Genomic DNA, 26586 nt, shown 5'->3' with positions numbered 1-26586 from the left:
AACCTATGACCACAAGGTCCACCTTCCTAGTCTTCCCCTATTGTTAAATTAATGTATTATTTTATGGATAAATTTTTATTTCACTTCTTTATGCATGTTACTCATTTGTAGCAGTTTTTTCATTTTCCTTTTAGCAAGTGTTGACCTCTACTTTATGTTAATTTTACGATGATAATTTTATCATCTTTGTTTGACAGATTTTTAATCTTTTTCTCTTCTTTTGACAATTTTTTGATCCAAGTTTTAGAATAATCATATAGTTGATAGCATTTCAATAATTGTAATTTTAGGAAGGGATAATTAAATTAAAGAAGGGATTTTCTTATTGATACACTTCAAGGTGTCAGATAATTCTTAAGCTTAGTTTTTTGTCCTTTTAATATAATAACAATTTTTTTTTTTCCAACGATGATAAATACTATCATTTCACATATGTATTAAAAAAAATATCCATGATAATGACAAAGAAGTCACTAATTTTGAAAAATTTTTATAACCTTGACTTAAAAATACTTTGGGAATAAGACGAGGGACAATAAAAAAAATAGGCCTCAAGTTCTAAATACATTTATGTAAGCGTAATTTAGACACACTCAATTGGAAAAAGGTTTCACTTCTTTCAATTCAAACATTCGCATTATTAATTAAAAAATTATAATAAGTTCGTTTTTCCTAAGTGACAAATATGGAATAGAAAAAGATAAGGAGGGGAATAATTTCTTTTGTTCTATTTTTTTATTTTCTATATTTTAATTCTATTCTACTAACTTGTACTTTTCATACTAGCGCTAGGGCAAATGGTCATCTACTCCTAAATACAAAGTTGTTCGTTCACATGTAATGATCATTTACTCCTACACACACCTTCTCCCTTAGGGGTGGGCTCTTCCAGCCAATTGTGCCACCTCTAAGCTAAACTAGAGAATAAATTCTTTTGTTTTACATATATAATATATACCATTGAGCTTTTCCTTTTGATTCCTAGCGTGTGATTCACTGTTCATTGTTTTTAATCTTTTATGTTTCTTCTTGTCTTTTCAGTGGCATATGACAAAAGCAAGGTGGAGGTGGAGTCCCAGACCTACAAGGCTACAAGTACAACAAAAGATTAAGTTCTGAAAAAAGTGAGAGATATCAGAAGATCATTGCATGGACGTCTAAGCTGTAAAGTGCAACAAAGCTTTTATATACAAGAGAGGGAGAGAGAGAGAGGGGGGCGGGGGGGGGGATGGCAGAGACTGCGGTCCTTCCTCTAGCACAGAAACTAGGTGCTCTATCAACCGATGAAGCAAAGTATCTCTCACAGTTGAAGCCAGAAGTGGAGTCACTCTACACACAACTCCACATGATGAAAGCTTCTTTGAAGGATGCAGATGCAATACTGTACAAAAGCGAGCGGGCTAAAGAGTGGGTAAAACAACTCAGAGAGTTGGCGTTCCAGGCAGAAGATGCCATCGACATGTTTGTATACAAAGTGGCAGCACAGAATCAGCCGGATAACATTGTTCAGAAAATCATCAAGTTCCTAAAACTTCTTATTGATTCTCATCAGCTAAGAGTAAACATTGAAGATATCAAAGGAAAGCTCAAAAGGCTTTTCGATGAAAGAACAAGTTTTGATATCAAGGCTTTAGGGTTGTTTGATATTAAGCCACCCCCTTTAGTATCTACTCAAGCACATCAACCTGAGCCTATCGGTATCGTCGGCTTTGATACCGAAGCAGAAGAGCTTGCGAACTTGCTGATGGAAAAAGAGCCCCTTAAACCTTTCGGTGTTGTCTCAATTACCGGCATGGGTGGATTAGGAAAATCTACCCTTGCTAGAAAAGTCTTCAATAGAGATGATGTGAAAAGGCACTTTGATTGTCAAGCCTATGTTACCATATCAAAAAATTATATGGTAAATTTTGCCTTTCTCCTCACTTGGGCTGGGACTATTAATAATTTTACGAATCTCTTCCTCGTCCTTTTTTTTTTTTTTTTTCTAGAAGCCTATGATCAACGGAAAAGTAAATGTGTGCCTTCTTGGCACAGACCTACAGGTCCACTAATGTGGGTTCCGTCCTGAAAGTGACAACAAAAGACAGAAACCCACGTTATTAAAATTTTCACTCAGTTTCCAGAGGGAAGGGGGAGAGATAGGATCCCAGGAGGAAAGAGAACAGTTGACTTCATTGGCATCAGTCTCTAACTAGGTCTCATCCATCATCGTGGTAGAGTAGGGATCAAGAGCACACACCGGAAGGAAATAATTGAGTAAATTTGTTTCACCGTCAAAAAGGAAATAATTGAGAATTTTTTAGTCTGACATGCATCATTGGTTAATCAGTACTGACGCACATCAAGTGGGAAAAAATTTCTACAAAAAAAAAAAATTAGTGGGAAAAATCTACTTTATTTATGCTTTTTAATATTTTTAATTCATGTGATTATAATCATTTTAGACTTTAAGAGTGCCAGCATTATAATTTTTTTTTTTGGTGGGGGTGGGGAGTTAAAGTACAAAAGTAGAAGCAATGGGACCCATATTATTCTAGATTTTCATTTTTTTTAATTTAAATATTTATAAAATTATATTTAATATTAGGTCAAAAGAACCATCCCTGATCGCGTGGTCCATATGCTCAGACACATAGAGCGATAATATTATGCCCTCACTCTGGTGAAATTCAAAAAATCCATCCTATCTTTATGCCCATCTGCGATCCCACGATTAAGGACCATTCTTTTTCCCTTAATATTAACTTCAAGGAATGATGGTGTTATTAGAAGGATAGAAGAAAATCAGTTATAATTCAGTGGTAACTAATGGGAACTATGTTCGTCATGACCAGAAAAATTGTTGGAATCAGATCCTCTCAAGTGCGTCAGTGCGTGTCCGATGGCCTAGGATGCATATTTGAGTGCTACCAACCATTCAAAGGATCAGGGTCTAAACTATTTTCTTGTAATTTCCTTAAAAATTCTCTTTTCTGCCAGATATCTTTACAAATACCATAAGGAGTCATGTTCCACAGAGCTTTTCCTTTACAAAGTAATAACACCTGAGAAGAAGAAGAAGAAGATGATGGTGGCTTTATGCGAGAAGTCGCAATTGATTATGATTCAAACCCGAAATGATTTCAATTTGTGGTTTGCCATTTTTTCTTCTCACGAGGAAATGCTTGAACCTTAAGCTGATAGCATTTTATGAAGCTCTATTTTATCTTTTGTCCATACGATTCACAGATATGGTATCCGCCTTGACTTATCCTAACCCTAATTCCGTCTTGAGTATGTCCAAAGATATGAGGCCCAATAACCTAAACGAATGGTAACGGTGTGAGATATCAAATTGATGGGAATCAATGACCCCGACCAAGATCGATTGAGACCAACCGGTTGAACCACTGTAGTTTATTGGTGTTAATTTGCTGGCCAAATTCTACTTTGAAGCAACATGAGAATGAGCCTTGCTCTCTTAATTAAGCAGAATTTCAAATAATTCACACTCATGACTGATATGTGTGTGTGCGTGTGTGTGTAGAGAGAGAGAGAGAGAGAGAAGCGTGTTGGGTATAATGTCTTGTATTCCTTCGTTTGCATTTGTGTGCTGATTTCGAAGGACCATTAAGAAGTCGTAGGCGGCAATACTTGAGAAAATTTATTTTGGACTATATGGGTATTTCTGTAAATTACTTGTATAGGGTTTTGTTATAAATTTGGAGCAAAAATTCTTTCAATATAATCAATGAGAGCACAAGCGAGAGCATCTTTAGCCCATATAGGAGGGGGCAGCCAGGTTATTTTGTGCCCGTCTGTGTTTGGGAGTTTGCTATGCCAGACTAACAAGGTTTTTTTTTTTTTCATAGATTTATTCGTTAGCAAACAATAATAATGGGGAAAAATGACTATGTCCAGGAGTGTGCGGCTGCGTCAAGACACAGAGGGGGCAAAATGACCATCCCACCTTCCATGAAAGGCCAAAATATTCACCCTATTGATACTGTTGCGTACACTACCACTGGCTCTGGCACTGGTGCAGGTACCCCCACTCCCAAACATAGAACTGTTCTCCATAATAATTTACAAGGAAAAGAGGTGGATGTAACAGCCAAACACAGGAAAAGCCCAAAATTGAGGCTCTAGTAGCCAGAAGATGCATCTCCCAATTAGAGTACAGAGGAAATAATCTGATAAAATACACTAACCTAAAAACAAAACGAATCAAAGAAAAAATGTCTTATACAATCACCATCGCAGCCCAATCTGAAGGAACAAACTACTTTCCTATGGAGAGCATCAACAACAGCTAAGCAATAACGAAAAAACAAAAACGTGAAGGCGGCTTAAACTTTTGGCCAAAAGCAACTTGTCTTAGATGGCCTCAGCCTCTATTGCATCAGCGGAAAATCTCAAACTGCAGTATAGCACTTTGATTATCACATCTCTACACCCTTAAATTCCTCGAAGTGGTCTAGCACCATATTGGAATAATTGAAAATTAGTTGCCCTCTTCCCCACCTAGACCTACTGATGATAATATTTAACTATCATCACCAAAAGTAGCGAGTGTGCTTTATTGGCACAAAGACCCACAGGTCCACTAAGTGGATGGTGGAGATAATATAATCACCATTACGTAAGGCTGAGTGATGTATGATTTATGAAAACCTAAAGGTGGTAACTTGGTTTAAAGAGTCGACGCTCAAGGGAGGAGATTGTGGAGATTCAACCCTCTCGTATATAAATAATTATGAATAAATATATAAGAATAAATGGCCATTAGCGCTACTAATACCTACTAAGCTAGCCAAAGGCGCTCAATAGGATAAAATAGCAGACAAGAAAAAAGCGACTTTAACAAAAGACAGAGAGCTCTCACATTATTAAAAATCTTCAGCGCAGTATTCCGGTCTCCTTAGCAGACGCCTCCATACATTATTGATGACAAGGTATAAGTGTAAGTGTGTTTCACGTTAAAGAAGGAAATGATTGAGAAATTCCTTGCTGATAATCAGTAATCACACACACAAGTGGAAAAAAATTTGTCCTTTTTTTATGCTTTCTTTGAAAAAATTCCTTTCTTGTGTCCTCATCCGATCCATAGAGTACTTTTTCTTTAAAAACCATTAACAACTGGGTAGAAAAATATGGCTTCTTTATGCTTTAAATAGAGGGTGTAGTTGAATGAAGATTTGAAATGTATGGTCCAGCCATGGGAAGTCACGTTCAGTTGATTGTGACTCAAACCCATAACGGTTTGAGTTTGTAGTTTTCCATTTTTCTTCTTCTGAGGAAACGCTCTGAGTCGTTAGTTGTTTAGGTTTTGTGAAGCTCTGTGTTTAGGGATTTCTCAATCACTGTAAGGTATGGATCTTTCTCTTCCTATTACTTTGTTTCGGTATTATTTTCCTAATTCTGTTAAGACTAGCTAGGATTGATAATTGATTAGCCCTGCCTCCAATTTGTTTCGGAAATTTGTGATATGTTTATTGATGTAGTTGAGAGGATGCTTTTTTTTTTCTTGATTGTTTTTGGGTATTTGTATGTTCATGGATAATAATTTTTGGAAAAAAGATCCTCTCTAATGCCAACCATTTATCTCTCACTCATTCAATAGCTTGGACGAGTTTGACACACCGTGGACTGATGGATTCCACAACTCTTTAAATTCATGGTTGGCCCTTCTTAGCCCTGACCTAACACGTAATTTCATTGTTAATCCATTGGTACTCATAATGGGATAACTCAATTTACATGGACATCTTAGTGGAATGCTAGGTTGGCAGCTTTGAGTTTAAGTTGATGCTGATAAGAATGTCAATTGATTCGGTTTTGATTATTTGGTTTAATTCAAGATATATAATACATAAACTAAAATTGAACCAAGCATAACAATAAGTTTTCAAATTAAAACCAAATCAATTCGGTTCAATTCAGTTTTGACTTTTGTTCGCTTTCGTATTCTTTAACAGTGTACAATTAACCACTTGGATTGATCATAAGGATGAATATTTAAAAAATGTCCCAAATTTGCTTGTGACTTAATGATGCTTAGTACCTTCATATTTGAAAATTCAATTGGTTATTTCCTTCACCATAACTGAACAAGTTGTAAATAGGATTGTTCCACATAGAACTTTTCTTTGTGCACCAATGGCTTTAAGAATGCTTTTGGTAGCGCCTCACAAACAATAACTTTAAATTATTACTACAATTTAGAGTAAATTTGAAACCGAAATCAAATTGAACCAAGAAAATATTCTTTGTTTTAAAAACCAAAATCAAATCAAACCAAGAAAAGATTCCTTGTAATAAAACCAAAATCGAATCAATTCTTCTTCAATTTGGTTCGATTCAATTCAATCCAATTTCAGTTTCGGTTCTAAATTTACACCCTTCATTGCTGAATAACATGTTCTCATGAGTATAATATAAGTAGAACATATGAGATAGTGTTAACTACTACATCATCAGATTATGTGTTGTGTGTCTCAAAATTTTGTAGTTGCTTTGAAGATTGCCTTGCTTTGACTTTTTTTTGTCTTGACCCGAATGGGATGCAGGTGCAAAGCCCCCTGTGGTACGGTTCAACCTGATCCATTGTAACATGATGGATCGACCCGACTTTGAGGAGTATTTATATGTTTTATTGTCTTGTTGTGTAAGTAATAGAAAAACAAAGTGATTTTAGGATTTTCGAGTTACGGTTTCTGGGGTTTCTGGGTGAGAGTTTTTGCTGGACCTTTTGGGGTGTTCTTGAGAGATCCATTGCATCTTTTCTTCAGCTTCACCAGTGGATGTAGCACATCATATTAATGTGTGAATCACATTAAATCTCTATGTCATCTTTGCTTTAATTTGTTTCATTTTCTTTGTGTTTCTTGGTGTTTTTTCTAACATGCATTATGTTCTGCAGGAATGATAAACACTGAGGAAGAGATAAAAAAACAAAAAGAGTACCTTCCCGGGCTTCTAAGCTCTTATTTTTCTCCAGCCAAGTAGAAAAGAAAAGATATGTCTGCAAGTGCGATCATTCCTCTGATAATGAAATTAGGCTCCCTACTAAATGATGAAGCCAATTATCTTTCACAAGTGAAGCCAGAAGTGGAATCACTCCACAATGAACTCAACCTAATGACTGCCTCTTTGAAGGATGCTGATGCAATACACCACAAAAGCGAGCGGGCGAAGGAGTGGGTGAGACAACTCAGAGAGTTGGCCTTCGAGGTAGAAGATGCCATCGACGTCTTTGTATATGAAGTGATGCAGAGATGGCAAGGCGGTGTGGTTCGAAAGATCACCAAGTTTCCAAAACTTGTTATTAAGGCTCACCAGCTAAGAGTGAAGATCCAAGACATCAATGGAAAGATCAAGAAGCTAAAAGATGATAGAACGAATTATGATATTAAGCCACTAGAGGAGACTCAAACATCTACTCAGACACATCAACTTGAAGCTTCTTCAAGTGCCCAAAACTTTCGGCCTATGGATGTCGTGGGGTTACAAAGAGAAGTAGAGGAAGTAGCGAAGTTGCTGATGAAGGAGCCCCTTGGACAGTTTGGTGTTGTCTCAATTACAGGCATGGGTGGATTAGGAAAAACCACCTTGGCTCAAAAAGTCTACAACAGAGATGATGTGAAAAAACACTTTGTTTGTCAAGCTTGTGTCCGTATATCAAAAGAATACAGAATGAAAGATGTTCTGTACAACATCATAAAACAAGTTATGGTGCTCAGAGAAGAAGAGAAAGAGGCATTGGCATCAAAGGATGTTGAATTTTTGGTGGATAGGCTGTCTACTTTTCTCAAAGAGAAGAAGAATTATCTATTCCTATTGGACGATGTATGGACGAAAGAAGCTTGGGATACACTAAAAGGCAACCTCCCAGCTCCAAGCAACCATCAACAATGCAGAGTATTACTGACAACTCGTGATGAAGGTGTAGCTCGGCATGCCGACCCAATTGCTCCTCCATACAATCTTAAACTTTTTGATGAAAAGAAGAGTTTAAAACTTTTCTCAAAGGTGTTCTTCCAATTGCCAAATGAGGCAGATGCAGAATCACGTCTCAACCGTCTCAACAAGGAGATGAAAGATCTGGCGATGGATATCGTCAAGAAATGTAATGGATTACCACTAGCTATTGTAGTATTGGGACGCCTTTTATCGGAAAAAAGGCTGGCTACTGCTGCTGAATGGAAGAAAGTGCTTGACAGTGTGAACTGGCATCTAGACTCGAAAGACTGTCAAGAAGTATTACGTTTGAGTTATACCGAATTACCTCCTCACTTGAAGTCTTGTTTTCTTTATTTTGGAGTTTTCCCAGAAGATACTGAGATTGAGAGTGACAGATTGATCCGGCTATGGGTCGCTGAGGGATTTCTAGAACGAAGAGGGAGTTTAACAATGGAAGATGTGGCTGGAGAGTGCCTTGAGGAGTTGATGCAGAGGAACTTGATCCAAGTTGCCAAGTGGAAATCGAACGGGGTACCTGAATCGTTTATTATTCATGATCTCCTCTTGAACTTGGCAATATCAGAAGCCAAAGAAGGTAAATTTCTTAACATCTCCACTCCTCAGATGTCCTTGAATCGTTATCGTCGTGTAGCCCTCCGTGATAAGGGTAGTGAAGATTATATGACCGAGGCTTCCCACCATTCCTCCTCGAGTAGTTCTTCAAAGTCATTGCTTTGCTACACTGAAATGCCCCCTTCTCTTTATGGACAGTTCAAACTACTTAATGTATTGGATCTAGAAGATGCCCCAGGTATTAAAAACTTACCCAAGGAAATAGGAAAGCTCTTTCTCCTCAAGTACTTGAGCCTACGTGGAACCCGCTTGAAAACTCTTCCACCTTGGGTTGGCAACTTGTACAACTTGCAGACTCTCAATTTGTTTGGTACTAGGATTGACGATGATTTACCCATTGAAATATTAAAGTTGGACAAATTAAGGCATCTTCTATGCTTGAGTAGAATCCCGAAGTGGAGATCTGATGATTCCATTACTAAGAGGGCTATTCGGATTTGTCGTCCTTCTCCTCCTCCCAGACACCTTGGAGATATAAGTCATCTCCAAACACTATGGCTTCGAACAGGCGATTGGATCGAGGATGGCCTTGAAAAGTTGATTGATCTAAGGAACTTGAGAATAGATGGAAAAGAAGGACACATGGAGAAATTCAAAGAGAAATTGTCCCAAGCCCTTGTAAAATTGGAGCGCCTTGAGGTTCTATTCTTGATAGAATTAGGGGAGGGCGAAATAGCTTTCCCTTCATTTTCGAACAATAAGTATCTCTATGATCTCTACATTTGCGGACACGTAGGGAAGTTACCTGACTCCCACAACTTCCCACCGAGTCTCACAAGGTTGCGATTGGCTAGCACACGTCTACAAGAAGACATGATACCGATACTGGAGAAGCTGCCCAAATTAAGGGAACTCACATTGGATAAGCAACCATACGATGGAGTAGTAATGAAATGCTCTGCAGGAGGGTTTCCTAAACTTGAGGATTTGACTCTCCATGATTTTCACAGCCTAATGGATTGGGTAGTGGAGGAAGAAGCAATGCTTAATCTGAGGAAATTAGAAATTAATGAGCTTTATGGGTTAAAATCCATCCCCAATGGGCTGAGTCACATCACAACACTACAGGAACTTACATTGGTTATGCCAAAACAGTTTCTTGAGAGGGTTAAAGAAGGTGGAAAAGATTGGGAGAAGATCAAACATGTACCTTCCATCAGAACAAGGGAAGAAGAAATTCCAGAAGAGATATTGCAACAGTTTCCTCAATATGGACGCCAATGGGTTGATGTCTACAAGGGAGATAATCCCTCATGAAGATTAAAGGAAAATCGCGTAGATCCAGCCAACTTTGCATCTGCACTCTCTCTCTCTCTCTCTCTCTCTCTCTCTCGTTAGATATCAAGTTTGAATTGCTTTCATGTGCAGACAGTGATTTCATTGCTTTGAAGAGATCAAACCCTTTACAGATGCAAAAGAAGTGGGTGATCTGCTTCAACATGAAGATACATATGGACATGGGAATGACTCCAGATTATAATCCCAGAAATAAACAAGTTAGTTTCTCAAGTTGGGTCTTGTCAGTATTACCAAATGGTGTATGTTTACTAAAGTAATTAGGGAATTTTGATTTCATGAATGTATGTGTCTTATTTGGATGTTTTAGGGGGTGTTTGATTCGGTAAATCAAATGGTGTATGTATCGGATATGAATGTCAATCTTTTGATAGACATTCTTCTGAATTATGTTTCTTTCTGAAAAATCGTTTGGTTGCCTTAAGGTTAGTACATGTTTCTCGCGGGTTGAGATATTGGCTTCTGTAGAGAACGTCTTTCCGCTTTCTCCTTTTATGCTAGGTGGTAAAAAGGTTGCTCAAATCTGAGTTTAAGTGTTGACGTAAACTCAGATTTGGAATACATCCTTTGTAATATGGTCATTCATGGGAAGTAGGATGCTCACTTATGAGGGTCATTCTAATGGAACCAAACAACTCAAAAAATTAAGAATTATTATTCTAAAGGATGTCATCCCAAAGATTTACCAAACCAAACACCTCCTTATGTTGTGGTTCTGAATCTATTTCCTAGGCCTCGAATCCGAACTATATTGTTACTAGTATTTACTGTTGCTTCGAGTGAAATAATTTATATGATACTTTATAAATTATATACTGTCACTATTTTTTGCCACATGGCAACTAGAGGCAACTGGTGACTCTTCAAAGTTCACCGACTTTGGTCAACATTAAATATTGGAACATACATGACTACAACACAAAGCTCGATTGTTTCTCATGGCCTTTATGCTATGGCCCATACCCCATACGATTAGGGCGCACGTGCTTAGATCCTCCATTGTGAAATAGTAATGATAAATCGGACGGAGCTTAAATTTTGTTAATAGATAAACCGTAAGATCTCCTACTCACAATTGACTTAAAGGATTCCAAATAAATGGTAAAATAGAATTTTGAAAATTCACGATGACGGTTAGGAGATGGCAAAACAAAATTTTGAAAATTTACGTCTTCAATTTATAATATAATATATGATTTTTTTTTTTTTAAAGGAAATATTTCACTATGTAGAAAAGAGGTTACAGTGGAGACCGCTCAAGAATACCCAAACATTGGCAAGAAAACTCGCTCAAAAACCCTAGCTCGAAAACTCTCCTCCCCCAAATTATAATGCTTACTTCAACAAGACGAAAGTACATTATATACTTATCCAAGTCATGAGTCGATCCATCGGATCATGGTGTCATATCCAACCCCTCTATTACTTTTTTTGTTTTTCTTGATTGTTTTTGGTTATTTGAATGCTTATTGTTATAATTCTGGAATTTTGGACGCTCTGATGACTGATAGTGCCTAAGACCAACTAGAAAACGGAACCATCCCACCTATTAACTATTGGTTCTGGTTCTCAAGTTTGGAGTTGATTAGATAAACAGGTCAGTTCCGGTCCTGACTCCTGACCCGATAGGACCAAAACCAATTATGAACCGGACTGATTGCCCACTCAATTTATATGGGCATATCTTAATGGAATACCAGGTTGACACTTTCAAATTTCTGTGTGAGGTTGAATGACATGTTCTCATGAGCATAATACACCAAGTAGAACAGAGTATACCAAAAAAAAAATGGGGAGAACAGATGAGATGATATTGTAAAATACTACAACAAAAGATTATGTTTTGCAAGAATACTGATGTATTGCTTTGAAGAGACCAAACTCCTTTACAGATAGATGCAAAACAAGTAGCTAATCTACTTCAAGATGAAGATGAATCCATATGGCCTTAGGGAATGACTCCAGATTATAAGCCAGAAATAAACAAGTTAATTTCTCAACTTGGGTCATGTCAGGATCCTATATTTCCAGGTCTTTCTAAAATATAAGGTCATAGTATTATCAAATGGTGAATGTTTAATGAAGTAAGGGAATTTGGATTTCATGAATGTGAGTGCCTTATTGGGATGTTTTATGTTGTGGTTCTGAATCTATTTGCAAAGTATTGAGTCCTAACAATATTGTTGACTAGTATTTGTTGCTTCCAGTGAAATAAATGGTGATCCTTTAATACCCCAATTGAATATAACCAATGCTTGTATTCAGCTGAAAATTTACCAAAGATGGGTACAAGATCTCCTATAACATTGACTCACCCATGTCCACTATTTCTATTTATCTATATATACTAACTTCTATAAAGCTAATAGCTGCCTACCCTACGATCATCATATCTTGCTCCTACTCTGTCCAACACAGAACTACTGTTCTTCCATCACTACTACTGGAAGTACTTTTTTTTTTTTGCTGGCATGACCTCGACCTTGGTGCAATTATTGATCCCCTTTGACACATATGCTTAGTTTTTTTATGGAAGAAAAAACCATCCAAGTTTGAAATGTACCCACAAAATCTAACCAGTCAGCAGGTTCAATAACAAACTTTGGGGGTGAGTTTGATCAAGCATGTCTCTAATCAACAACAACAACAACAATAAGTATGTCTCTAATCATTGCAACCAATTGCTTTTGTTTCTTGATAAGGAATATCAGTAGATCACCATCATTTTACAAAGCTGAATCTCAACTTTTCTCAGGGGAAATCCTTTTACATTCTCCCATTTAGATAATAACATTATAGTTCTATTAACTGAATGGGCTGAGAGGTACCATTCACCTAGCTAAGGAAACAAAGACAAGCACACAGGACAGCAATTCTTAATTCACACACCTAAGGTACCGGATATTTGGAGTATCCTGATGCTTTGAAAACGTATAATAAATATGAAAACAAAGTTCAATTAGCACTTACAAGATATATTGAAGAGATCCTCTGCTTGGTTCAGTTGAAGTCGTGATAAGCCATGATAACATCACTAAAAGAGAGAACAACTGATAGCTGACTTGCCTTTCTGCCAAAATACACATCTAGAAACCACTACTTTAATGATGAAATTTAGTCCTAATAATATCAAAAGGAACTCAAGGTAATCCTTTCTTATTGAGGACTCCCTAACATGAAACCACCACCAATTTATATTTCCAATTTGATAAGATTACAAGTTTGCATCTCAATAGGACTCCTTTGATATAGTACAAGCAGGTGGGTAATCTGAAAGACTAACCAAATCCAGGACATATTCTTTGATTATCTTCATAAAAAAAATTGTCTCCCCTCCACCTTCAGATCCTCTGTTTGTTACAGATGATGGCATCTAACCATGGTGAATTGATTGACATGATTAAAGCTCCATCTTCAGACAAATCACAATTATGAGTCTTGATACAATGGAGTAAGAAAGGTGGAAATCTTAAATATTAAATGCCATCAGCTTCGCTTTATTTCTTGCAACATCTCCACCACCTTCTTCATTTTGGGCCGTTTAGCTGGTGTGCTGTCAGTGCAGAGCAAGGCGACCTTCAGAACTGCAAGCATTTCCCTCCTCCATGCAAAGGAGACTGTGCTAAGCCTTGCATCAAGTATCTGCTCTGGGGTCTCACCTCTTGCAGGAGCTCCATGAACCCATTTCACCAGATCAACCCCTTCACCAAAGGCCTCGTCAACTGGTAATCGGGTTGTAAGGATCTCAAGTAGCACAACCCCATAGCTATAAACGTTTCCTGGTGCAGTGACTTGCATTGTATATGCATATTCTGATTAAGAATATGCAGGAAGTATACAACATTAGTCAAGAATAATAAATCAGAAAATGATGGAATTGTCAAAAGAATTTCATAAGTCAGAGAGTGACAGATTACTGTGAGAGTATTGCACTATTTGGGTACCTGGAGGAATGTAGCCAAATGAACCGGCCACTGCGCTGATACTTGCAGTGCCCCTTGATGGATCCAGGAGCTTTGATATCTCAATCTCCCCAACCAAAGGCTTTGAATTGGCATCTAAAAGTATGTTACTAGAGGAGATATCAAGATGGATAGTAGCCACATGATGAAGGAAAGCTAACCCTTCTGCTACTCCGATGGCAATGGAGAGCCTTTTAGGCCAATCTGGTTCATATTCAATCTTCCCAGAGGAGTCGTGAAGAAACTGAGCCAACGTTCCATTTGGTAAATAATCATGTAGCAAGAGAACAACATCTTCATAGATTATAAAACCAATGGGCCTCATCAAATTATCATGGTAGAGTTTCCCCAGCCTTTCGAGTTCTCTAATCATCTTGCTTTGGTGATGAACTACTGTTCTATCCATGGAGTTTAGTCTCTTCACTGATAGAATCATACCAGAAGGCATAACGGCCTTGTAAACCATGCTGAAAGTCCCAATTGTAAGCTTATTGGACTGTTTCAACGTTGCTTTTACAACAGCATCAAAATCTATTTCCTGCCTGAGATTCTCAACAAAGACATTTCCTGCTGTTATCACTGGTGGATTAGTAGCTCCATCTTCTGCAATTTCTGCATCCTTGGCTGCTTTCTCTTGCTTCTCCCTCATCATAAACAAAATAACGACGACTGTTACTGATATGAAAACTGCCAAACCAGAACCAATAACAGTCAATATGGTCTTGTATGAAACTTTGTGATGGTAACCCCCATTGTCAGGACCTAAAGAACTTTCACAGGAAGAGGTCAGTGGTTCACCACAGAGTCCTTGATTTCCTACAAAGCTTGATTTGGGGCTCTTCTGGAATGGCCCAAACATGGGTATTTGATCACTGAACAGATTATTGGAAAAATTCACCTCTATCAAGCTCATCATGCCTTTGAGTGCAGATGGGATGCTCCCAGAAAGTTGATTGTTAGAGACATCCAATGAAACCAACTTGTCAAGTTTCCCTAGTTCAGAGGGTAATGGTCCATGAAGATGATTGAAGCTCAGATTGAGCCCTATCTGCAAATTCATGATCCAACCGATCTCAGGAGGGATAGTGCCAGTCAGATTGTTACTGCCCATTTGCAACAGAAGCAGTTTTGCACAATTTCCAATAGCATGAGGTATCTCACCGCTTATTGAATTCTGACTCAGGAGCACGAATTGCAATCTAGGTGCATTGCAGAGGTCTTCAGGTATGGTGCCATTGAATCTGTTGTTGCTTAGATCAAGTTTGTTAAGGTTCCTACACCTAATAATGGATTTTGGAATTTCTCCAAAGAGACTGTTGCCAAAAACAATCAATTCCTGAAGGTTCATAAGCTCTCCAAGCTCTGGAGGAATTATTCCAGTAAACCCATTAGATGCTAGATTCAGAAGGGTGAGGTTAGAACATCGCGAGAACTCTGCTACAATCTCGCCATACAGGTTGTTTTTATCTGCTTCAAAGTATGCAAGGCTACTGATATTGCCAATGGTTTTAGGAATGCTTCCTGTAAGCATGTTGTGTCCAATACGGATATTTGATAGGCCTTTACAGTTCCCGACCGATTCAGAAAGATTCCCAGTCAACTTGTTCATGGTAACAATCAAAACCTCCAGCTTTCCTGAAGCAAAAATGCTCTTTGGTATAGGTCCTTCAAGTTGGTTTGAGTGAAGGTTCAACTGCTGAAGGTCAGAAGCAGAGCCTAAATTATCAGGAATTTGACCAACTAATACATTCTCATAGGCAGAGAACACTCTCAGATTCGATAAATTTCCCACCCAATAAGGAATAGACCCAATCAATCCATTCACAGAAATTAGAAAATTCTGTAAACTTTCTAGACTCTGAAGTTCATCAGGTATTCTTCCGGTAAGCAAATTATAAGAGAGGTTTAAAGACTTGAGGTTTTTAATTTGACCCAACTCTGGAGGAATGGAGCTCTGGAACTTATTCCAAGATAAATCAAGAAACTCTAGCTGTGATAGATTCCCCAAAGCTGGAGGGATAGGCCCTTGAAAGTTATTGAAAGAAAGGTCAAGCCACTTTAATGCTTTGAGCTCAGAGGCTAAAGTTACATTACCTCGGAGCTCTTGGTGAGAAAGGTCAAGCTTTTCTACCATTAACAGGTTGGAGCTGCATTGTATGCCCTTCCAAGAGCAGTAATCAGAAACATTGGAACCCCAACCAGGCACTTGAAGCTCATTCTTGAGAGCCAACATTGTCGATCGATCATCTTGTTGAGCAGCAGCCAAATGGGTTCTGTACAGAAAGCCTACCAGATAAAGAGATAACCAGCAGAGGAAAGCCATTACAGGGGTTCTCCTCTCCTTTGGTTGGGACAGTTCTTCTCTATCAAATTAAACAGAGGGAGTGCATTAGAGAAAGAGGACTTAAATGTTGCAGGGACTGTGCCCCAGGCTTTATATGAAGAAAGCCTTAAACTTAATCCTCCAAACCTCCTCGTTTCGCTTTTTGATCAATAAATCAGCGATTATGATGAGAACCCATTGTCTGCAGACCTAGAACTTGTGCAGAGAACCATCCAGATTCGTTCTTAAACATTAGAAGACGACCTTGTCCTTGACGTTCAACATCCACACCTTCTATCAGAAGCCCAATTCAAAATTTTCATAATTCAGGCACAAGGGAGTTTGTTCAATTCTCTCCTTGGATGAAAACGAGCAACAATTAACAAAAGGGCCCAAATAACAAGACAGCTCCTAATGTGGAATGTCTTCCTCACCTCGATTAAAGCTCCCAAGTAGCTTAAGACCTCAAAAGCTCAATCAAACACAAGCCCAGGAAAGAACTGCTTTAGAACAAACATGGTTTATTCACGAAAGCTCCATTCTTCACGTAGCATCCAAATTGCATAACCAAACCTTTCTGCAGACGAATTAGAAGAGCAGAGAAAGAAGAAAGAAGAAAGAGGAAAGAGTAGTACTGTTCCTGATACCCAGATGTTAATCAAACCTTTCTTTAACTTCGTTATAAAAGAGAGAGAGAGAGAGAGAGAGAGAGAGAGAGAGAGCTGGTTCTGTAAAGAGGAATTGGGGAAATTGAATTAAAAACTTGCTCACGACTCACGAGAAAAGAACAGTGATGAGTCAATGGAGCTGCAATGGTCATTCAGTCAAAAGACTAAAAACAGGTAAAAAAGCCTTAATCGAGGAGTATCTTCTATGAATCTACATCATTCTTCATTCTTTCAGGTTTTGAGCATTATTTATGTATGGAATTACATCTTAATACCATAGAATACAGAATGAAAGCCGTTGGATTTAGGATTATGCTAATATGAAAGCCATATAAAGTCATCTTCTGTAATCAAACTGAAGGGAATATGATATTACCATGGAGCCTGCAGTATATTCAAAACCTTCTCCTATAAAACCTAGGATTCTGTTCTAAAGATTATTCTTTGTTAGACAAGATGACAGTAATGTTCAGGTACCCTCTAATGTTCACTTCTTGATCAATGAACAGTTTCTTTGGTGGAAAAAAAGAAAAGAGAACTATAGATCACAGTTGATTTTGGGGGGTCCATTAGACACATCTTAGTAGACCTGATCAGGGAATCTTTAAGCATTCAAATTCTTTTTTGGTGATCAAAAGGATTTTGTAGAGTTCTTATATGCAATATGGGCAGAAGGACATGTAAAAGACAATCTCTGGAATGGAAAGAAATAGATCATGTTCCTTTAGATTTAACCCTAAAACTATGACTGTAACAAAACATTTGTTCTCTGGCAGACCAGCCTTTTTCATTTTTTTGTTTCTCCTTGAAAACAACACTTTTGTCCTTGTTTACTTTTTAGAATACTGACTTGTTCCTTCTTGGTTATGAATTATGATTCTCTGCAATGCTATTGCACCAAATATATCATTCAAGTGCATTGGCCCATTTCAGCTGAAGCAAGTGGAGGCATTCAAGGTTTACTTTTAATTTTTTTAGGGTTTATGGATAATACTCTATGAGTGCCACCAGGCCCACCAAACCAAACTCTTGATATTAATTCTCCATTCAAGCCAAAATGAATGGACCAGACCAATTGAACCAAGGTTAAGCTAGTACAAGGGTCTGCTTTGAACTTCAAAATTCTGGTCTGATCATTCGGCTGGATATTAAGAAAAGGCCTGGTTCATCATTTGAATGGTTCATGGATATGGGTTAGTGTTTGCAAGCCTTAATGCTCTTTTGGTTCATTGATGATAGAGGTTATAAAGTCCCCACCTCTCTCTCTCTCTCTCTCTCTCTCTCTCTCTCTCAAATACTCAAAATTTACTTTCCAAGTCAAAAAGAAGAAAAATCAAATGAGTTCAGTGATGATTCCTATCTAGTAGATGCATTGATCTTAAGACTGTAGGACTAGGTGATCTCATTTTATACTTTTTGAAATTATGTAGGTTACTTTATGGACCTTTCACCCGTGAGCAACATAACCTTTCCAAAAGCATTAAAAAGGAAATTACAAATATAATACGTCACAAACCCATTTAGGAGTTTAATGATATATAGGATTAAGACTTTCTAAACTGATGATATTGACTGATCTATATCATTAAGCTACAAAATGCTTCCAAAACTAAAGGACTAGGATCATCATATACTTGGACCATGTCCTTGTTTTTGCACTAAAAGATTGAAATGCTGTCATTTCACAGAATGATTTCACAATGCCCAACACAGTAGCTACTTGATTTTGTAAATCAAAATCAATCTCACTGTTTATAATAACTAATTAAGTTATAACTTCCAAGTTTCTAAAAAAAAAAAAATCAAGAATAACTCATTTATTATATTTTATTCCTTTTTCTTTTGGATATTCTCTAGTTAAAATATGAGCTATTTGTTAGATTAATCAAGAACCCATGTCTATTTACATAGGTTTCTCCAAGCAAACCAACAACAAAAATGAATTTTTTTTTTTTTTTTTTTTTGGTAGGAAAAAACAATAAATGGTGTGTCATCATATGAATACATGTAGGGACACATGTTGGAAGGTCTGGGCTCCACAATGTAATAAAAAGCAAACATGGGGAGATCACAAATTCACAGTATTCACATCCCCCATTTCAAAAGCCATTCTTAGGCTCCTTTTGCTGGGGGGACCATATAATTCCCACTTCTTTCCCCCTACTCACAAGTCACAACCTTAATTTATAAAAAATAAAAAATAATAAAAATTAAACTATTAATTTTAATTAGCAGTATTAGGCCAGCTAGATTGCGGCATGATTTGTGCTGGAATAGAGAATTTTGGCTTAACATTTGGATTAAAATCGTGCAATGCCACTTTCACTATGATTGAGGGGATTAGTGTTTCTTAGTTGTCACCACGTTGCAGGGTTAACTGAATTAATTAGTAGTATTTTACGTTGTACCAAGTAAACCATATTTGATTGAGTTTCTCTGAAACATCTAGCAAAAAAATAAACTAGGATGTAATAGCTAGTAGCCCTACCACTACTAAAGACAATAAATTGAATTTGGCCTCTACCTTCAACTCTCTTAGTATTGGTAGCTAAGATGTGTTCTTTGGTTCTACATTTCAATTAATAAAACAATAGCCTAATAGGAAGACTTGTAACTAATGCCAATTATGTTTTCATGAGTTGGAATAGGATTGAAATTGGTTGGGTTCGGTTCCGCTTTGCATGGATAACTTTGTCTATACTAACAAAGTAATAAACTTGGTCTGGACTCTGGAAAGAGAAAAATGTGGATCTACAGAATAATTTTGGTTGTATTTGATATGTATTCTTAGAATAAATTATAGGTCTAGAATATATAGTGAACTTATTTCTTCTTTATTTTTTGTTTGGTTTAAAATGCAGTTAGGACTTAGAATCTATTTCAATATTGCATAATAAACACAACTTAAGGGTTTGAAAGTCTTGATCTAAAATGTATTCCTAGAATACATAGCAAATCCATTGGAAATAAATGTGAACTTCTACTAAGGGTATCAATCAGTCCAGAACCAAGTATTCGGTTCGGTTTCGGTTTTAGTTCCAACGAATGTTAGCGTGAACTAGAACCGAACCAAGTCCTGTCTCAATTCTAAAAATCGGTACTTGTACCGAACCTGTCTGGTTCTAGTACGATTCTAATTCCTATTTGGGTTTTGTATTCGGTTTTTATTTGATTTCAATATCCAATTTTAAATTTTGTTATGCCATGCTGCTATGCAGAATATGAAATATAAATGCGCATTCACTAGGTTGTTGGTCTTCCCCAACAAAAGAGGGTTTTAAACTAAGACTGTAACTAATTTTTATAAGACAATTTAAATGATTCATTACAACAGGTTTCTATTTAAGTTTAGTGAAGTGTTGATATTTTAAAAGAGAAAAATGTTATATCTAGTTATTTGGTTTCGTTTCATTTAGCACCATCGGTTCTTGATATAGATCCAAATTCGAACCAAATTGAATTATAAACACTCATTTCAGATCCAAGATGTAACCATGTTATAATCGATTATGTTCAATTCAGGTTATTCGGTCAAGAACTGAACTTAGCTTCTAACATATAAAAAATTAATTAATGTGAATTAGTACTCCATAGAAAAAGTTGAGACCTACGAGCCGACCATGTTATAATAATGGTGGAGGGTCCTCTTTACTAATAGTACCTAAGCGTGGTGTGGTCCTAACATGCTGCATACGCGTAAAGATATCATGATTAGCCAAATTAAAGCTATCCTTTCAACCTTCCAACCTTCCCTCGTCTTAGTAGAACTTAACCTACCCATCTCTCTCTCTCTCTCTCTCTCTCTCTCTCTCTCTCTCTCTGGAGATGACTACACTCACCTCCAGCAATAGCATGTGCTTGGGTGATAATGTGGGGAAGGCACTTTAGTTGATTGCCATCCCATGAGTCATGGGTGATGGAACCCAAGGAAAAGAAGGAAGAAAAGGGAAATGGGTTTTCTTTGTCCAATCTGAAATTGATTGGGACGGGCTCTATCGTTTTAGCAGACATGTATGATGGGCCTTGTATCATGGGTTGTCCCACAGAAACGAGGCATATTGGGTCCCCTTCTCGCTCCTCTAGATGCTATATAGATAGTATATCTCAGATGATTTCCTATACTTACCAAAAAAATATTACAAGGAGAAAGGAAAAAGAAAAAAATAAAGTGATGAATAATTTGTATTTCAGGTAGCCAACGGACCTAGTGTAGGTTGATTTGCAAGAACCCAAATTTGAACCAGGAGTTCAAAACAAAGAATCAGAATCCAGATCCTTTGGCTGACTCTAATCTGGATCGGATTAGAATTGGCCTAGATTGGTCTGGATCGGCTCTAAAATTGATATATTCTTGATATTTCGGTTTTTCCATACAAATATCATACAAGAATCAACCAGCAAGCCTGAATCAAAATCCACCTCAATAGATTCTGTTCCAGACGATCCTATCCCAATTCTTGAAACTGTAATCTGAAACCCATATTTGATATGTTGGATAGATTTTTTTTTTTCTTTTTTTCTTTTTTTCCTGCTGGTCTTGTCGAGGGCCCATGGGCCACTAGGTAGGGGCAGTCGGCTTGAGGGTGGGACCAAGGAGGGCAATGACAGCCAGCACTGTATCGTGCAGAAGAGGGTGATTCAATACCACGACCCAAGACCCAGTACTCGATGGATAGCTTGGAGGATGTAAAGAACAGGCCACGAGGCCCACGACACGGTGCTGGTACAGGTATAATGCTTTCGGTTATTTCTATCACACAAAGCTCCTTGACTTCGCACCACCGCAATGCGTCACGTTGCTTTGCCCTAAACGGTCGTTAGGATGGTCATAAATCACAACCAAAAGAAACAAGCAACACCACGAGCCACCCTAGTGGCCCTAATGATCTGTTACTTTAGATTCCGGTTTTCTCCTTGCGCTTTTTTTGCAAGTTACAGATAAAAGATTATGCCCGGAGTTGATCTCCAGGAAAGGCCCTCCAAAGCTTAAGTCATTAACAGGTGGAAGAAGATTCTATGAGCTTTGAGGATTCCATATTGCATAACCTCTCTTCTTGGTTCGAGCCTTCCTCTTATAGTGTTCCTCAATTCTTGTTTTCCTTGATTTTGGGTTACTTTGATATGGTGGGTTCCTGCGTACACGTTAAAGCCATAGTGGTTGGTCAACCCCTATCTACATACATTGGATCCCATCCCTTATCGTTTGTACAGGTTGGTTGGGATCTTGACGGTCGATGGGTCTTTTCCTCCGTACACCTTTTTGGTAGGTAGCTTTATTCGTACACATGTTGGTATGTGATGAGGCAAAATATGTCACTTTCCTCAGCACGGCTAAAGCATGTACCCACCTCGGCACCAACAGGTCGTGCTCCGCCTCGGCCTCAATCATGCCGTGCTATTGCCTCGACATCCAACAGGCCGTGCTCCACCTCGGCCTCCATCAGGCCGTGCTACTGCCTCGGCCTCCAACATGCCATGCTACTGCCTTAGAGTCTATTAGGCCGTACTTCCACCTCGGCCTCAATCATGCCGTGCTCCACCTCGGCAACAATCAGGCCGTGCACCACCTCGACCTCAATCATGCCATGCTATTGCCTCGGTATCCAACAGGCCGTGCTCCACCTCGGCCTCCAATATGCCGTGCTACTGCCTCGGCATCCATTAGGCCGTACTGTCACCTCGGTCTCCATCAGGCCATGCTCCACGTCGACCTCCATCAGGCCGTTCTCCACCTCGGCCTCAATCATGCCGTGCTCCACCTCAGCACCAATCAGGCCATGCTCCACCTCGGCCTCAATCAGGTCGTGCTCCACGTCGGCCTCCATCAGGCAGTTCTCCACCTCGGCCTCAATCATGCCGTGCTCCACTTCGGCCTCAATTAGGCCGTGCTCCACATCGGCCTCCATCAGGCCGTTCTCCACCTCGGCCTCCATCAGGCCGTTCTCCACCTCGACCTCAATCATGCCGTGCTCCACCTCGGCCTCAATCAGGTCGTTCTCCACGTCGACCTCCATCAGGCCGTTCTCCACCTCGGCCTCAATCATGCCGTGCTCCACCTCGGCACCAATCAGGTCGTGCTCCACCTCGGCCTCAATCATGCCGTGCTCCACCTCGGCACCAATTAGGTCGTACTATTGCCTCGGCATCCAACAGGCCGTGCTTCACCTCGGCCTCCAACAGGCCATGTTGTTTCATCGACGTCCATCGGGTCGTGCTGTTACCTCGGCCTCATCTGGCCGAGCTGTCACCTCGGCCTCATCTGGCCGAGCTGTCACCTCAGCCCGACGTCAACAATAAGGATTCCAGAAATGTGTTTCCGTCCACCCCTACATTCAAGGAACGTAGTCTATTCCGAAGGTCAGGAGTCTATCCACTACACGTCATCATGACGTCACACGGTTGATCTCTCCTTGTTAAGAGGGGAATATTCTAGGAATATTCCCGGAATTACAGAGCCACTCTCCTTCAGGACTCCACTCTCCTTCAGGACTCCACGCCTAAGTAGGACTCTTCACAATCGTCTCCCACTTGCCCTCCATGAGCAGCCTATAAATACCAAGGTAAGCCTCCATCACAAGGGATCGATTACTCACTTCTCATACCGTAAAGCTCTCTTGAGCATCTCTTGTGGAAAGGTCTAACTTAGGCATCGGAGAGTCCTCCGTCGGGTCAGCCCGGCTCTCCTTGTCATCTCTTCTGTGCAGGTTAGCCAAGGCTCTAGGAACTGCAGGAGAGATAGTCCAGTCAAATTTTTCTGCATCAGTATGTCTTTTCTTCCATCTGTTAGGTCTCCCATGGCTGTCATACAGTTGCTTCGTGGTCACTCATTTGGGAAATCTATAACTAACCTTAGTGATTATCCTTTAGTTTACATAACTGGGTCTATGCCTTACTGACCTTGATTCCAAATCTCGAGGTCCATTCTGGTTGGGGTTATCATGTGGGGAGCCATTCAAGGGCTAAGTGTGGCATGCGAGGTGTTCCCTTCCTAGTCCGTTCTCTTTTACTATGCTATCTTTTGTCCACTCCCTGAGGGGGTATTTGGTTCAGTAAATCAAATGGTGTATATATCGGATATGAATGTCAATCTTTTGATAGATATTCTTCTGAATTATCTTTCTTTCTGAAAAATCGTTTGGTTGTTTTGAGGCTAGTACATGTTTCTCGCGGGTTGAGATATTGATTTTCGTAGAGAACTTCTTTCCGCTTTCTCCTTTTATATTGGGTGGTAAAAGAGTTGCTCAAATCTGAGTTTAAGTGTTGAGGTAAACTCAGATTTGGAACACATCCTTTGTAATATGGTCATTCATAAGAAGTAGGGTGCTCACTTATGAGGGTCATTCTAGTGGAACCAAACAACTCTAAAAATTAAGAATTATCATTTTAAAGAATATCATCACAAATATTTATCGAACCAAACACCCCCCAAAGGGATCGGGAGGAGGTCTGCTCGACCCCTGCCTAACTGGTCACGGTAAGAGTTTCTGTTCGCCTGCTCATTCGGTCTCCGTAGCTCACGTGCGCGCTCACATAATTTCCTGCTCGCCTGGTCTACGGAGGTTCTCTACTCTTCCATTTGTTTGGCAGAAGAGGGCCACGTGCTTGCACACGTGATTACCTGCTCATCTGTTCGCCTATTCTTTGGAGGCTTTCTGCTCGTCTGTTCATTTGGTTGACACAGGCCACGTGCTTGCTCATGTGATTTACCTGCTCATCTTCCACATGGCGTCTTTTCTTTGGTGCATTATATATGGTATATCATGAATTCATGATCATATAAGGCAACTCAAAAATCTGACCCGTTGGATCATTTGGAAGTTTCACCACCTTGGTTTTAAGGAAAACTTGATCCAAATTTATAATTATAGAGTTTGTTTCATTAGAATTAGGAAGAAGAGATCTAACGCTAATAGGGGTATCAAATCTAGGATCAGATCCAACCGATTAAAACTTAATCGATTAATAATTATGGAGGGATCGGTTATGATCCTAGGCATTAAGTGAATTATCTTTTATTATTGAGTCCATTAACCGATTAGAAACAATCATAACCAATTAAGTACTGGTTATGATGAATTTTATGAATGGGTGTTTTGTTTTTTCACTCACGATTCCTTCTCGAGTCAAACGTACCCTTGTCCAGAGACTTTATGTTTCATAGATTTTTTTTTTTTTTTTTTTTTATCTTATTTTATCAAAGACTGTCAATGGGCCTAAATCCCAATATATGGGCCAAGCGTACTTGGGCTTTGTTGATGTTGTGGTTCAATCCCAATATCATCAAATTTCTTGATTGGACTTCAAAAACAGTTTCGTTCCTAATTGAATCCGCCAAACAAATTAACACCTTCATTCCCCCACCCCTCTCCCTGTCTAACTGTGCAATGTGTAGAAAATGAGAACCTAAAACAATGTAAAAAACTAAATGAATATCGTAAACAAAAATCATACAATATAAAGGATTCATGTGATTTGATAAGATTGCTTATGTCCAAGGTGAGATGAATTCTCTCTCAATATGTGGAGACACATTTAAAAGTTCACTTTGATTTATTTATTTATTTATTTTTAAGTGTTTCAATTTTACTGGTCCTGTGCTTTTGTCTTTTGATGTACTTATGGTTTGAGGAGTCATGATCAGATTGGCAACAAAGGCTGATATGGATTAGAATCAGCGGAAAGCGATCCCAATTCCTGACTCCAGCTGATTCAGATCAGGGTTTCTCGGGTTTTTTTTTTATTGGCTCTTGAGGATTGGGATCGAAATCCGCGACGATCAATTCCGATACTGATTCCAATTTGCGAAACCTTGGAGAGAGAAAATAGCTTTTGAAAGTTTAGAAACATAAAACACAATGGGCTTTAAGCCTAATATGACCCATGAATTGAAACTTGTGCGAACAGCATCTCTAGGCCCCTTACTCCTGAACCTTGATTTTCAATTTTTTTAATCAGAATTATTCTATTCAATTTTGTAATGTTATATATTTTTTGGAGAAAATAACTTTGGTGTTTGCGTAGCTCTACGCCTGGACACAAGAAGACATGAAAAGATCATGTTACTTTCCACCCAAAAGCCTCTACGTGGCCTCCTACTACCACGTGCGTTGGTGTAGTGGCCGATCAAGTAAACATGGTTCTCTTGCCCTTTTTTTTTTTGGTAGAGATCTAATATTACAATTAATAATTTATTAATAAAAAAAAATCAAAGATAGTGTAACATGTTGGTCATAGGTTTGAAACTTGGGAACCCTCTCTGCAAAGCAGGGGGTAAAAATGACATTTGCCCCTCCCAAACCCTACGATAATGAGAGCCATGTGCATTGCATTACTCTTTTTTCTAATTTAGAAAAGAAATAGAAGTGTTATATATCACTTAGACAATCACACTTAAGTTTTTTTAAGGTAAAAAAAAATTATTAAAAACTGACCATTAAGGAGAAGGTGTCCAAATACTTATTAGTCTTCACATTGAACTACCCATTTTCAATGTGTGATTATTTCTCTGCCTTCCGGATACAAATCTAACACAACTTTGGATGAGGAGAGAATCGCTTCATCCACCTCATCTCACAGTTTAAATGTTAATAAAATTAATTTTTGATTTCAAATTACGAATAATAGAGAATGAGAGTTAATAATAAACCAAAAGTAGAATGATAATGTAAAAACACCATTGGTGAAATTGATGAAAAGAAACATTTGCACGTAAGGAAACTTAACCCCATACTGCATGTTTTTTAAACCGAAAAACCTACTTTTG

The 26586-nt window shown here is 38.6% G+C and overlaps 3 protein-coding genes across 3 annotated transcripts; 2 read left to right on the top strand and 1 right to left on the bottom strand.

Annotated features, from left to right (window-relative positions):
• Nucleotides 1-1228: 1228 nt before the first annotated feature.
• LOC122071434 (putative disease resistance protein At1g50180) lies at nucleotides 1229-3175 on the top strand. Its single transcript, XM_042635789.1, has 2 exons — nucleotides 1229-1854; nucleotides 2980-3175. Exons 1-2 carry the CDS (start codon nucleotides 1229-1231, stop codon nucleotides 3173-3175), a joined length of 822 nt encoding a protein of 273 aa, XP_042491723.1.
• Nucleotides 3176-5181: 2006 nt separating this feature from the next.
• Nucleotides 5182-10260, top strand: LOC122071433 (probable disease resistance RPP8-like protein 4). The gene is made up of 3 exons (XM_042635788.1): nucleotides 5182-5349; nucleotides 6549-6646; nucleotides 6902-10260. Exon 3 carries the CDS (start codon nucleotides 7000-7002, stop codon nucleotides 9829-9831), a length of 2832 nt encoding a protein of 943 aa, XP_042491722.1. The 5' UTR covers nucleotides 5182-5349; nucleotides 6549-6646; nucleotides 6902-6999; the 3' UTR covers nucleotides 9832-10260.
• Nucleotides 10261-13041: 2781 nt separating this feature from the next.
• On the bottom strand, nucleotides 13042-17010 carry LOC122071441 (leucine-rich repeat receptor-like tyrosine-protein kinase PXC3). Its single transcript, XM_042635798.1, has 2 exons — nucleotides 13815-17010; nucleotides 13042-13682 (listed from the first exon to the last, which is right to left on the bottom strand). Exons 1-2 carry the CDS (start codon nucleotides 16153-16155, stop codon nucleotides 13357-13359), a joined length of 2667 nt encoding a protein of 888 aa, XP_042491732.1. The 5' UTR covers nucleotides 16156-17010; the 3' UTR covers nucleotides 13042-13356.
• Nucleotides 17011-26586: the final 9576 nt, after the last annotated feature.

This window comes from Macadamia integrifolia, unplaced genomic scaffold (genome assembly GCF_013358625.1).
Source record: "Macadamia integrifolia cultivar HAES 741 unplaced genomic scaffold, SCU_Mint_v3 scaffold_227A, whole genome shotgun sequence".
Lineage (NCBI taxonomy): Eukaryota > Viridiplantae > Streptophyta > Magnoliopsida > Proteales > Proteaceae > Macadamia > Macadamia integrifolia.
Note: the sequence above shows the minus strand (reverse complement) of the source record. Positions and strands in the feature narration are given on the sequence as shown.